At 48.3% G+C, this 13,844-nt stretch overlaps 3 protein-coding genes across 6 annotated transcripts in view; 1 reads left to right on the top strand and 2 right to left on the bottom strand.

The window, feature by feature from the left end:
- Window positions 1-106: 106 nt before the first annotated feature.
- On the bottom strand, window positions 107-1,887 carry LOC107322323 (nucleoside diphosphate kinase). Its single transcript, XM_015880246.2, has 5 exons — window positions 1,837-1,887; window positions 1,480-1,612; window positions 1,124-1,225; window positions 750-862; window positions 107-348 (listed from the first exon to the last, which is right to left on the bottom strand). Exons 2-5 carry the CDS (start codon window positions 1,606-1,608, stop codon window positions 231-233), a joined length of 462 nt encoding a protein of 153 aa, XP_015735732.1. The 5' UTR covers window positions 1,609-1,612; window positions 1,837-1,887; the 3' UTR covers window positions 107-230.
- A 314-nt stretch (window positions 1,888-2,201) lies between these two features.
- On the bottom strand, window positions 2,202-4,039 carry LOC107322322 (nucleoside diphosphate kinase-like). Its single transcript, XM_015880245.3, has 4 exons — window positions 3,781-4,039; window positions 3,199-3,300; window positions 2,730-2,842; window positions 2,202-2,536 (listed from the first exon to the last, which is right to left on the bottom strand). The coding sequence occupies exons 1-4, from the start codon at window positions 3,907-3,909 to the stop codon at window positions 2,419-2,421; spliced, it is 462 nt and encodes a 153-aa protein (XP_015735731.2). The 5' UTR covers window positions 3,910-4,039; the 3' UTR covers window positions 2,202-2,418.
- Window positions 4,040-4,763: 724 nt separating this feature from the next.
- Window positions 4,764-13,844, top strand: part of SPAG9 (sperm associated antigen 9) — a 54,527-nt gene continuing 45,446 nt past the window's right edge. For all 4 annotated transcript variants that reach the window (XR_014936667.1, XM_015880228.3, XM_015880230.3 and 1 more), the window contains exons 1-2: window positions 4,764-5,152; window positions 9,678-9,798. Coding sequence is in view for 3 of the 4 variants with exons in the window: in XM_015880228.3 (XP_015735714.2) it covers window positions 4,847-5,152; window positions 9,678-9,798 (427 nt within the window). In the remaining variant the exon portion in view is untranslated. The remainder of the gene's footprint in view (window positions 5,153-9,677; window positions 9,799-13,844) is intronic.

Here is a 13,844-nt window from a genome sequence, read left to right on the forward strand (position 1 = left end):
CAGCTCTATGTAAGGAGATGCAGCATCCCCTCCCTCCCCATTCACATTCACCCAGCTGGGGCAGCTCACTGCTCTGCCCTACAATGAAAGCACCGTAAGCAGTTGGTTTGTATCATCCATTTATTTGACTGCTCTGAAAACCTGCCAAGAGCAGCGCTGCATTGATTGCTCCCAGACCGTCAGCTGCAGTGAGGTGACACCTCCACAAGGCACGGTTTGTTGTGGAAACATCACTCGTAGATCCAGTCATGTGCACAGGGTTTGTAGTCGATGAGCTCTGCCGCTTTGAACCACAGGTTGATCTCCTTCTGGGCGCTTTCTACAGAGTCGCTGCCGTGGATGATGTTTCTGTGGAGCAGTGCAACATTGTTCAGTATCAAGAAAGAAACCTCTAAGGGTGGAAATGCCACGTGGAAGAAGTGAGGATGAAGCACCTAAAGCGACAGCCCCCATCTCAGGTACAGCACCTGCATAGCCCCACTATAAGCTCTGCTCACTACACCCAGCAGGGTGGGGGCTCAGGGCTATTCTACTGCAGCAGCCACTGCCTGATCTTACATGGAGCTCCGCCACGTAGCTGAGTTTTAAGAAGTTTTGTACCCAGCCACTGTCCCATGTAGCCATTATGGGCTGCAACCTGCAAATGAAACCCCATCAAAGCAGGTTAAGCCACCAGCAATTTGTCTTCCCTGAAGAAAATCCTACCCCTGCTAAGTGTGATCCCCATAGAGAAGCAGCTGAGCACCGACCTTCCCACTTGGATGCAGAAATCCCCACGGATGGTGCCGGGCTTTGAGTCCGCAGGGTTGGTTTCCCCCAGCATCACTCTGCCAGTCTTAACCACATTCAGCCCTTCCCACACCTGCAGGGGAGGAAAGAGCAAAGCACCATCAGTCCCTGCCTGCATCGAACACTGCACAACAGCTGAGCCCTAGTGAGGGCTTCACCACTAAACCAACCCCCCCAGCTCCTCTCAGTTTTTACCCCCAAGCTGTAAGGGGTTTTTTGGTGTGTGTGTGCAGAAAGTAAGTTTTGAGGGGCTCTATTGAACACAATGAGCACTGCAGCACGTGTTTGAAGCACACATCTTATGGCTCTGCACATGGAAGAGCAGGCTGCGTACCATGGCCACCACGGGGCCGGAGTTCATGTACTTCACCAGGCCGGGGTAGAAGGGCCGATCCTTCAGGTCGATGTAATGCTGCTTCAGGAGCTCTTCAGAGGCCTTTGGGAGGACAAATGGAAAACGTCAGCCCCCACCCCACACCGCAGAGGTGTCACTGCTGTCAGATTTATCCCCGTGTTACTGTGCTGCTCCCAGCACCGCAGCAGCTGCTGCCCCGTGTTCCCCCCCTGTCTCCCCGCGCTGCAGCTCAGCGCTGCGGACCCGGCGCTCTCCTGGCGGTGTGAATCGCACGGACCGCGGCGACAGCGGAAAGAAAGAGCCGGGCACAGCCGGCAGCTCCGGCCTGGACTTACGTGCACAAACTTCATGGCCACCAGCTTGAAGCCCTTCTGCTCGAAGCGTTTGATGATCTCCCCCACCAGCCCCCGCTGGACGCCGTCGGGTTTGATGGCGATGAAGGTTCGCTCGCAGTTGGCAGCCATGGCGCTGCGGAACACGAGCACACGGCCTCAATCCGAGCCCCCCCACCCCCTCCAGCTCAAGGTCGGCCCGCGGCCCCTCCGCCATTGCTCCGCACGGCCCACGTGGCGCCCGCCCCGCACTGCCCCGCTCCGCTCCCGTCCCGTCCCCCCCCCTTGGGCTGATGTCCGCACCGTGCACAGCCCGCCCCGCTCGGATCCCTCCCGATCAGCCCCGACCCGACTCGGCACCTCCCGCAGCTCCGCAGCCACCGCCGTGAGCTCCGCAGCAGAAAGAAAGAGAAGGAGGAGGCGGCCGAGAGCCGGAACACCGCCCTGCGGGAGGGAGGGGCACGGAGGGGGGGCAGCGGCGCTGCGCTGTGATGGATGGGCGGTGCGGATCCGGCTGTGAGCAATGAGCGCTGCGGGGAGGATGCGGGATGAACAGCGGAGCTCCGGGACGGGCCGCTCAGTGATGGATTGAGCTCCGCGTCCGGGCACCGCACGATTTGGAAACAGACATCGAGGTTTCTTTGCTCGTAGATGCTTTGGGTTCATCGGGTTTGGTCTCCCGCACCGCCACGGCTGGACGCGGTGTGTGTTATTAACGAGGGACATTTTGTTTCTCTGCCATTTAATTTCACCTCTACCACCACACGAACGCCTGACACGGCCCTAAACGCACATTTCCTATCTCCAGCTTTGCAGCTTTCTAAGCAAAGCGACAGGAAGCACCGATCGCTATTCACAGCGGTGCTGAAGCGGCTTTGCAGGAGGTGATGCTATGGAGCACAGCTCACTGCAGGACACGATACCAAAGGCAGAGCCTCAGTTCTACTCGTAGATCCATTCGTGAGCGCAGCTCCTGTAGTCAACCAGTTCCTCAGGAGTGAACCACAGGTTGATCTCAGCCTCGGCGCTTTCTAAGGAATCGCTGCCATGGATGATGTTCCTGGGAAAAGATGGACATTACAGTGATACAATCTCCAACCTCCAAGCACAGCACTGCAGTCACGGTGAGGACCTACAGCTCTTCATCCAGCTCTGGGAATGGCCCCAGGCAGGGCAGCCTGCAGCACAGCTCTGTGCCATGACAGCACCGCCCTGCACTGTCTGCAGATGATATCGATAATTGGAAAACATACCTGCCAACCTGCACACAGAGGTCGCCACGAATAGTGCCGGGTTTGGAGTCCATGGGATTAGTTTCCCCCAGCATCACTCTTCCAGTCTTAATCACATTAAGACCCTCCCACACCTCAGGGGAAAAGAAAGATGCTTTGAGATTCTAAAATCTGATCTGTAGACAGAGCAGGAAGAGTTAATAATATGTCCCAGAATGACACCCATGGCAGCACAAATCACCATCCTAACAGCTTCTATGCTGCTCCATAGTGGGTTCTTCATGCAGCTTTCCTATCTCTCTAGGTCTCAGCTTTGATTCTCAGTTCCCCTTGCCTTCTTCTTCAACATACTGTCTCAACTACATTATTTAAACCAAAGTTTCTAAAATCTCTTATAGGTGAGCTGGCATCCAACAGGTAACACAAGGCTCTTTGTGAGGCAAGTCAGCACCATGTTTCTCTACAGCTAAACCTCATCTGCAGGACTCACCATAGCTACAACAGGCCCCGAGTGCATGTACTGCACCAGGCCGGCGTAGAACGGGCGCTCCTTGAGGTCGATGTAGTGCTCCCGTAGAAGATCCTCGGAGGCCTGAATGGAAAAATAATAATAATAATAATCAAAAACCCCACAAGGACAGAAAGTTCACAGCAAAGTGAGCTGAGATCACCTGGCTGCAAGGCCATGCTTGGAAAGCTGGCTCTTGTAGGAAGCTCCTACATTGGATGCAGTAAATGCGGGTTTCAGTGGTTGGCCTGAACTACAGCTGAGCTTCTAAAGGCGTCTGTTGCCCAGCAGGTAACCCCTGTGACCTGGTAATTGCTGAATATATCCAGATACCAGCTGGGCACAGGATGCTCCTACAGGAGACTTCTCCTCACTAAGGACATCAAGTTACTAAAATTAGCGTGCTTAGCGTGTCTAAAGCATTTAGCCAGAGCTGGCGACTGGAACTTCTCCAGAGCACCCAAAGGAATTCCAGGTTTAACCCTTCGGAGCACTCTGTTATCACCTCCCGCTCTGTTATCAGCTTGATATTTCTATTAAGAACACGAGGGAAGTTTGGCTTACGTGTGTGAGCTTCATGGCCACCAGCTTGAAGCCCTTCTGCTCGAAGCGTTTGATGATCTCCCCCACCAGCCCCCGCTGGACGCCGTCGGGTTTGATGGCGATGAAGGTGCGCTCAGTGATGGCAGCCATGCTCCTGGCTGCTGTCCGGGGCTGAGCACACACAGGTTCACACTCCAACACGGCCGGACCCCGCTCAGACCCCGCTCGGTCCCGCAGCCCCGCTCGGTTCTGCCGCTGTCGCTGCCGCCCAGCTCGGCTTAAAGCCGGGCCGCCCCCGGGGCCGCTCCGCGTCATGGCTGTAATGCGGCCTCCCGCCAGCAGGGGGCGCTCGGCACATTGGGTCCGTCCGCAGCCGGTACCGATCGTTCATGTCTGTTATCATGGCAGAGCCCTGTGATACAGCTCCGGACCTGGTGTTTTAATACAACCCCGAGATCCTGATCTCACACTGTGATAAAACATGACCAGAAATAAGATTTACCAACAAGGTGCATCTTACAGCACCTGAGACCTGTCCCAGATGGTTTTTATTCCTAAACACTTCATTTATCTGTGCTTGAAAACATCCAGGTGGCCAGAAATAAAAGCAGCACAACCAGCCGCTCCTCCCTGCACTGACTCGGGCCGGGCTCAGTGCAGCTGCTCGAAATAGAACCACGGCTGTCAATTCTAATAGAAATAAGGTAAAAATAGCGTGTGCTTAGAGGGCCCTGAGGGGCTGTCAGACACCTTGACCCACTTCTGCTTGCAGCCCATAGCACACTGCACATAGCACACAGCACACAGCCCATAGCAGTATAACAGATCAAGGCTGTACAGCCCCCACCCCGCCGCCATCTTGCAACCCAGCCCTGCTCACGTGACCGCCATCACCCACACAATAAGCCCCGCCCCCCCAATGACGTCACTCACGTGCCACGCCCCCCTCCACGTGACTCTAGCCCCGCCGTCCCGTCGCTGCGGTGACGTCATTACCGCGCGCCGCTCTCCGCCCCCCGCCCGTTCCGTCCCCCCGTCGGTCCGGCCGCAGCCGAGGCCCCGCCGCCCCCCCGGCCCGGCTGCCGCCATGGAGCTGGCTGACGGCGTGGTGTACCAGGAGGATCCCGGCGGCCCCGGCCCCGCCATGATGTCGGAGCGGGTGTCGGGGTTGGCCGGTTCTATCTACCGCGAGTTCGAGCGGTTGATCGGTCGCTACGACGAGGAGGTGGTGGCGGAGCTGATGCCGTTAGTGGTGGCGGTGCTGGAGAACCTGGACTCGGTGTGTGCGCACAGCCAGGAAACCAGCGTGGAGCTGGAGCTGCTGCGGGACGACAACGAGCAGCTGCTCACACAGTACGAGCGGGAGAAGGCGCTGCGCAAACAGGCCGAGGAGGTGAGTGCGGACGGGGGGGGCCAGGGCGGCTCCGCGTTTCCTCCATGCTCCTCCCGGTGCTGCGGGGGGAACCGGGGCGAGGCCATGAGGATGGTTCTATCCGCCCCCCCCGCCGTTCCCCGCCGTTGGATGCAGCGCTGCGGGGCGGGCGGGGAGCCAGGAGGTGGATGCGCTGCCCACCCGTTGTGGGTGCGCTGTAAAACGTTCAGAGGAGGGGTACGAAGCTGGTGAGGGGTCTGGAGAACAGGGCTTATGAGAGGCTGAGGGAGCTGGGATTGTTCAGCCTGGAGACCTTATGGCTCTCTATAACTTCCTGAAGGGGGCTTGTAGTGAGCTGGGGCTCGGCCTCTTCTCTCGTGTAATCAGTGATAGAACTAGAGGGAATGGTTTTAAGCTGCGTCAGGGGAGATTCAGGCTGGACATTAGGAAGTATTACTTTTCGGTAAGGGTAGTCAGGCATTGGAATGCACTGCCCAGGGAGGTGGTGGAGTCACCGGCCATGGGAATGTTTGAGAAACGCTTGGATGTGGTGCTGAGGAATATGATTTAGCCTGGAAGTATTGGGAATGGTTGGACTAGATGATCTTCTAGGTCTTTTCCAACCTTGATAGTTCTGTGATTCTGTGATCAGAGCTGCGGGCAGCAACAGGTGGTGCAGAGTGCTCCATGTCAAGCTCTGCCTGCAGATATTGCCACAAAAATGGGGTGAAAACACCTAACAATGCTCTCATCGCTGACTTAAGGATTTTTGGTGTTTTTTTTTTTCCTGCTGGAGTGTAAAGCGATCCAACAGAAAGCAGCTGTGCAGGGTGGCTGCTCTCAGCTCTTTGCCCCTCTCAGCTCCTGTAGGAAATTGGATTGACAGCATTACCTGTAATAGAACAAACCATCTTATGAGTCTATTTCCAGACTTCGTGTCCCCTGTTTGGCTCTGGGTTGTTTGCCTTCTAAATTTTCCCAAAATTAATAAAATAGCACTGAAGATGAAGGTGGTGTTGTTGAAGAGAGCTGAATTTGTAAAGCTTTGTTTGCCCTGCACACGTGTGTGTATCTGTTATGGATCTGAGTGAAAAGCGTTGCCCTGCAAATGTGGTGTCAGGTGTTCCAGCCTCCTGGACCGACAAACCATTCCTTGTCCCTGTCCAACAGCAGCTTTAACTGCTTTGTGGACTTTGGTCTGGAGGAGAGAATGTCAAAAAAAAGGAGAGAATGTCAATATAGCACTGTTTTCTTGGACGCAGCCTGCTATTGGCTTCATGTTGTTTGTTTCCCTTCATTGTGAAGGTTCCTTGTGTCACCTGATAGCAAAATGGACCTTTGTGAGTGATGTAGTTGGGTGTCCCACGCTCTGTCTGGGCTGTCCTGAGGAACTCAGGAGCCTTCTTTTACTTTCTCCTTGACGTTATAGTTCTTATTTGAGTTCATATTTGCAGCATTGTCTTGCTGTGTGTTAATGGTGTGTTGTTTGAGTAGAAGCATGAATGTACTGATGTCCTAATTTGCCTCTTTGTTCCTGAACTGAGTTTTTAAGAAACGTTCTGAAAACTGTTGTCTGTAGACTTTTGTTAGGGACTTTCAGATAAGGAAGAATTCAGAAGTACCAGATCTTTTCAGTTCCCTTTGATACTGATTGTGATCTTCCTAATTGCTCTAATTTGCCTGGCTTTTAACATGGTGCTTTTTGTGGTGGAGCTGGAGAAATAGAGGAACTTCCTACTGGTTTGTTCTGCTCACAGCAGCGTGCAGCTTAACTTTCCTACCCAGTAGTGAGGCAGTGAGCCCTGCAACAAAGAAGTTAGAGGGGAAAAGAGATTCAGTGTTTTGTGGTCTTACTTCTGCAGGAAGAACGACTTGTATGCTGCTGTGGTTGTGTGTGGATAGCAGGGGTTTCACTTGGACTTGGAAACACGGGCAGTTAAACAGCTTCAACTTCATCCTCAGTTGTTTTCATCTACCTGTACTTATATCTGCACCGTGTCTAGCTGAGCTGGTTCTGTAGCTGACTTTATGTGTGTACACAGATGCAGCTGCCTTTGGCTGGAAGCATCATCGCAATGGAAGTTACTCAGGTCTGTGTCACAGGGTGATGAAGGCAGCCAAGTGGGCGGCACCCTCAAATCAGATACACCCTCAAATCAGATACTCTGAGTGCTGCACCTGGATCATGTGACAGGAAAACATGCCAGCGTGTCAGGGAGGAGGCGATAAAACTAATGTAGGAAGAAATGTTTAATTTTGCTGACAGTGTGTTACCGAGTCACCAAATGATTGTTTGCTTGGGTGGTTGTTCAAACTGTATGTGTATGCTGTGCTGTTCTGTGATTCACATCCGTGTCTATTGCAAGAATTATTGCAGTAAGCTCAATATAGTGATAAATCTATATGGAGATTTGTGAATCTTATTGCTTTGTACCCGGGGTCTTTAAGCAGGTCAGACAAATGTCTGTCTGAAGTGACAAAGTTGACTCTGCCTGGAGAAAACGGGGAGGAGTGGAAGGGAGTTACTAAACATAGCTTATGGAGGGATCTGAGGTTTGGATTTCAGCAGAAGGCAAAAGCAGAAGGAGGTGTGGACTGGATCCTGTGCTTATAACTCATATGTCAAAATTAGGATGCAGACAGGCATTAATCATCGCAGACCAAGAGCCTTGAACAAGGTGGTCTTCGAAGGGCAGGTTGAACCCTTTGGTTTCAGTGTCTTCTGTCATTGGCATGAGTGTTTAAAGGCACATTGGTGTCCTTCAGCTTGTTCTTTGCAGGAAAAAAAAGCCAGAAAACTCACTTCTCTTGGGAGCTGTAAGCGCTCAGTCTGAAGGACTCAGGCCTTGGTTTGGTGTGGAGTAGCACACAGCAAAGCAAAGGGGGGAAACTGACTCAGCTCCAGTCAGAGGAGTTACAACCTCGATTCTAACTTTAACAAAATAAAGGCAAAATCAGTGGGAAAATTACCTAAATCATTTCACTTTAAAACAAAACCGTTTTTAATGCATGCAATTGAAGGACATGAGCAAAATGAAGAGTTTATTAGTAACAGTGATTCTGAAGGCTTTGAACGACTGTCTGGTCCAAAGTATAATTGTCATCGGCCTTCCCCAAGGTATGGGACACATCTGACTTACATCAGAGAAGCAGCTGGACAAAGATGTTACAGTTTCATGTTACAGTTGTTCTTTCATGTTTCCCATGTTTAATTTAGCAGTCTGTGTTGGCATTTAGCCCCAGTGCCAAATTTGTGTCAAACTTTGAAGCCCCTTTATAAAAGGGAGTCTGCTAAGAATGAATAAGCTGGACTTGACTTGAATTTTCAATGTGGAAGGGGCAAAACCATTGTGTCACCTACAAAGGAGAGATTGAACAGGTTGGGGGTTTGAGATTTTCGGTCATACGCTGTCAGACTAATGATCCTCAGCATCTTGGAGGGTGTGACGTACAAAGACTGTCTCAAATCTGTCTTTTTGGAGCGGGGAAGGACTCATTTTTGAGCTGCAGAACCCAGAGCAGCTGTACTTGGGCTGGTGTCAGCTGCTGCTCAGTTGGTTCATGGCTGTTGCTTCAGGCACAGTCATATGAAATGCCATTCGTGGTCCTGTGATAGCTGTGCAGAGCTTGCCTGAAAGGAGCTCTTGTTCCACAAGATGTTGATGGGTTTCTACATGTGAGGTGCTTTTTAATCACAGCTCCTTCCTTCTGATGACCCCACCAAGCTGAGCTCTTTCATAACGTGAAAAGCTATGATCCCCGTGTTGGTTAAAGCCTTGGAAATACCTTCAAATCACATGCAATGAAAAGCTGGTTTGTAAGGAGTTCATGTAATTCTGCTTCCACGCTTTGCTTTTCCTTGTTGGGACCATGAAATGGCACCTGGTTAAACCAATTGCCACTGTCACAATAAGCTGTTACCCTGTAACTGATGGAACTGTGACTGTTGCAAACTCCAGGTCTTCGTGAGGGATACTTTGTTAAACCAAAGTAGCAGAGAATGTGATGGGCACTGCTGGAGAGGATCCATAAGTAGCAGTGTGAGCCCCTGGCTGCTGCAGGGGGTGTTCCTGTGGTTCCCTGGTGAAGGTGTGTTCGGCTGATGCTCATTTAAATCAGAGGGTGCTGAGATCTGTGTCTGTGTGTGGGGTTGGCAGGCAGCACGTGGAGGTGGGATGGAATGAAACCATTCACGTTCCTGTTGGTCCCAGGTAACACCTCTGAGATAGCTGCTCCTTGGTAGTGGTGATGCAAAGCGAGTTGGGCAGGATGCTTGACCAGCAGGTGCCAAAGTGGAGTATAATGGTGTCCCTCATGGTTAAGTGTGGGCTGTAGATCTGTTGTTTTGGAAACCTGCTTGTTACCCTTCTTTGCAGTCAAAAGCTCTATACATTTTCTTGCGTGCTGCTTGAAGTGCAAGCTTTTCTACTTAAAAACAAATCTAGGAATGGCTGTATCTGTTGCTTCTGTATGACCTAAGAACTTTGTTTAGGCTTGTAATGTTTTTACTTAATTAGATCTAATGTCAGTGTATTCTTCTGTCTAGAAATTCATTGAGTTTGAGGATTCTCAAGAACAAGAGAAAAAGGACTTGCAGACCAGAGTGGAAGCATTAGAATCACAAACTCGACAGCTTGAACTAAAAGCAAAAAACTATGCTGATCAAAGTGAGTAAAACTACATTGTGCTTCATTTAATGTGATTTTATTGTATTTAAAATTTGATTTGTACATGGGTAATCCATATGCTAAATATCTGTGCTGATTTCTGTGTTTTCACAGATATCTCCTGTGCAAGATTAAGGCAAAACAATTAGATACAGCCTGTGTTGTTTATAACCTAATTCTGCTGATACCTGTTGTTCTGCTTTCCATTTAAATCATGCTGTGTTCTCACTTAACAACTTTTTTGAGGAGATGCTTAGAATTTATTTTACAACAAATAACGAGGGAATCAACTTTCTTTTTCACGAGTGACCTTGTGTTTTATTAAACCACTGTCTGTCCTAAAAAGAAATGCAGCCTTCAGCTGTAGGAGTGTTACTGGGTTGATCAAAGCTTCTTTTTTTATTTGGCATCTGTATGATTTTGGAATTATTTTTGAGGCATTTAGCTTTAACAGAAGAAGAGCTGAGTGCTTCTGCAGTGACGTGTTGGTGGAGTTACCAGAACTTGAGGAAACTTTGGAAAAAATATAGCAGTGATTTGTTTGCCTGAAGTAGTGAGTTAGGAAGTGAATGTGGTGCAGCTTAAGCTTCCTGTTGGGCTGCAGGCTGGACATGAGGCTGATTGAAACTTGATCATGAGTTTGTCTGCTTCTGTTTGTATGAACAGTAGAGAAGCATTACATCAAAATGCCATGAAATCCCCTCATTTCATTTTCCCCTGCCCCTAGAAAGACCTTTGCTGCTATTCATTATTTTTTTTTGCTGGGAGTTTGTTAAGTGTTCAATGAAGGATATGATTTTTTTTTCATTTAACTTCTTTTAGCAGAGAGTATAGAGATAACGTTCCTATTAATTCACAGTGATCAGTGTGTCCAGCTTATGACAGGTGCTTCAAAGCTAATTTCTATTGACCTAGGACTAGAATGCCTGTTAATATCCAGCTTTTATTGCCAGGCTGCGTACAAATGCAGTGACAGCCTGTATCAAGCCTGGGTAGGTTGGGCTAAGATCAGCTTCTAGAAGCAAGCAGCCAGCCATCAGAATACCCCGTCCTTCAGTGCTTTTTCCTCTTTTGTTTCTTCTTTGCCACCTTTTGTACCTGTAGTGCAAGAAGACAGAGCTTTCTTTTCTCAGCTTAATTATTGTCTTCTGTGAAGTCTAGTTTTCAGGGTGGTGAGTGGGTCTGCAGCCAAGGTAGAAGTAGTAGTGTTGTTGTGAGAGTAGATGGCATGCACAGCTTCGTCCTTCTGGAGTTTGAACTGTCAGAACAATGAAAACTTATTGTCTTCCTGTAACTTTTTTTGAGTGGACTCCATGGGCTGTTGGTGACTTCGAATGCTGTTGGCAAAACTCAGCAGCAGGTACTTTTAAAGGTCTGTTGCAGTTTTATGGTTCTCGGGTTCTGTACAGACAGAATGACAGGGAATCATTTTGGCTTCCTCTGGTGGAAACCAGGAATAATTTCCAGTAGTTTATAGATCAGGTCAGGATAAAAAGTGGTTATTGTAAAGTATGCTGTAGTATCAGAAATATGAGGGTTCTTGTGACTGGAAATATGGGTATGGTTGAAAGTAGCAGCCAAAAACAAACTTTGGAAGCAGAGTAGGGTGCTCTATTTTGGTAACAAAGGACACTATGTCCAGAATGCCTGTGCTCTGAGTCCACCGCCCAGACAGCTCGTTAGTGGGGACCCTGTGATCTGATAACAGGATCATGGCATCAAGATTGCATCATATAACATCTACTGTCACTTTTGTCACTGCAGTGAAAGAGTACAGATTGCACAGGAAGAGGCATTTGTATTCCTGGTAATGCGTGTGGCAGCACGCTTGGGGTTAGTTACATCAGTACACTCCAAGTACAATTTCTGTGCATAACTCCATTGTGAACTGCTGTGAATCTATTGACGTGACACACTTTTTGCCTTGAACATTATGTGCATGTATGTACAATTTTAGGCTTCTAATTACATAGTGTACGTATTGTTAATAAAACTACTTGCGTGACAAACTCATTTGTTCCAATGGAACTACTGAATTCTGTCTAGAACTATTTTATTTGTGAGAAATAATGTTATTTAAACAGTTATCGTGTTGGCATAAAGTTCTGGAGTGAGGTTCAGAAATCTTTGTGGAGAAAAAACTCTTGTCTTGGTGGCAAAAAGGTAACTTTCAAGACATGATAGAGCTGTGTGGATCGTTGGGTTTTGCTTATGATTTGGGTTGGTAACTTGTCTAAGACAACATGAAAGCCTTATATATCCTTGAAGTGTTGCTGATGCCATGAGATCAAAGAGGCAGGAATGCGGCTGTGAACACCCAATGGATGTTATGCAACTGAACTGTTTTTGGTGTTCTGCATTTCTAGGGTATGGAGACCCTGTGTATATTCCTGAAGTACTGTAACTTTACTCTATTCTCTCATTTTATAGGCAAGGCAATTGGCACGTCCTAGGATTCAAAGATGCCAATGTTATTTTATTTCAGTGGATGTGATTTGAGTATTCCAGCTGTATTTCTTTTTCTCTTCAACTCCTTATACCACTATCTGCCCATTTAAATGGGTCTGTGGTGTTGCCGACTGCTACCACGTCAACATTCCAAGTAGTGGTAGAGTTACCACTGGTAATGGAATTGGGGATACCTGGCACAGAGATCAGTAAGCAAATACAAGAAGGCCAAGCTGGGTTTTATCAGAGTACAGAGTCTGAGATAGCAACATCAGTTTATTGGATACCACTTAATGCATTACCTGTAATTAGTGTCAGTGGAATGCAGTAGATAGTAGATGAAAATGGGATGTGAAAGTGCAGTTATCAATTTACTTTCCGGTCTCAGAATTAAAGCATTCTTGAGCCTTACAGACAGCTCTGAGAGACACTGGTGTGTGATTTTACCAAAGCATGAGCCTAGGAGTGAAATTTAAACACTTCTGTGTGTACTGCATCATGGAGATGGACTGAATGGCTGTCTGCTGCCTTTGGGTTGGAAATTATAATTCTTACTGTTAAAATACTATGTATAAATACAAGAGTGCAGATGCTGGGTGACCTTTTTAATGCCTTCTGATGAAGAATAACTGTAAGAATGAGTAATGATTTGTTTTGACACTAAAAAAGTAATTTAAACTCTTATAAAAGTTGAGGATAGCACTAAAGATGGAGTTGGTGAATCATCACAGTAGCCATTGTTGGTATTTCTGCTGTTTTCCAGGAGATGTTTAATAATGTAGAATGGAAAGCAGGTAAGATATGGGAGTACATCTTTGAAGGTAACTCTGTATGCTAAATGGTATCCAAGCCTTGAACAGAGCAGATAATATTCTCTCTTACTTAAGAGCTTATGTGCTGTAACTCGCAGCAGCCGAGTTATCTCACAAATTAAATGAACTGCTGTGAAAATACTTGAAGCATGAGAACAGTATTTACATTGTTTTGCACTGGAAGACAGTAGTAAAATTGTCAGTTTTTAGTGACTCAGATTTCCCCATGTGGAACTTGGAGATCTGGTTTTTTTCCATTACAGTATTAATGCTTTTACACTCAAACATATTTAAATAGTCATCACTCTCATCTGCATTGCCGTGCAGAATCATTTGATGCAGATTCCATCGAGGTTTTCTTGTTCTTCCTTCCAGTTCATGACACGGGGAACTAAAAAAGAATATCTTTCTTTGCATTTAAGTGTCGTGTGGGGTTATGTTCGTGGCCACATCCAACCAGCTGGGCTGGAATAAACCTGCCATTTGAGACTGAAGAAGTAGAAAAAGAAGCTTATTTTGTGCCAACTAGTTACTAGTTCCTGTGGTTCAATTTTTCTTCCGTGTATTACAAATGTGTTTGTTTGATGCCAGCCACAGCCTAAATCACTGAACTGCTGCAATGCTGCTCTGGAGGAGGAATAGGAGAGGGGAAGAGGTGACAGCCCAGGCCAGTGGTGCCCTGGGAGTGCTGTGAGCTGCAGGAGGTAATGAAAGCCTGAGTGGCAGGGGCAGATGCCCATTGAGTTAGTGCCCACGCATGGTGTAAAGTGCTTGGTGCTTGTGTTT

Source organism: Coturnix japonica, chromosome 23 (assembly GCF_054131305.1).
Source record: "Coturnix japonica strain WE chromosome 23, WE-NBRP24, whole genome shotgun sequence".
NCBI classification, from domain to species: Eukaryota; Metazoa; Chordata; class Aves; order Galliformes; family Phasianidae; genus Coturnix; species Coturnix japonica.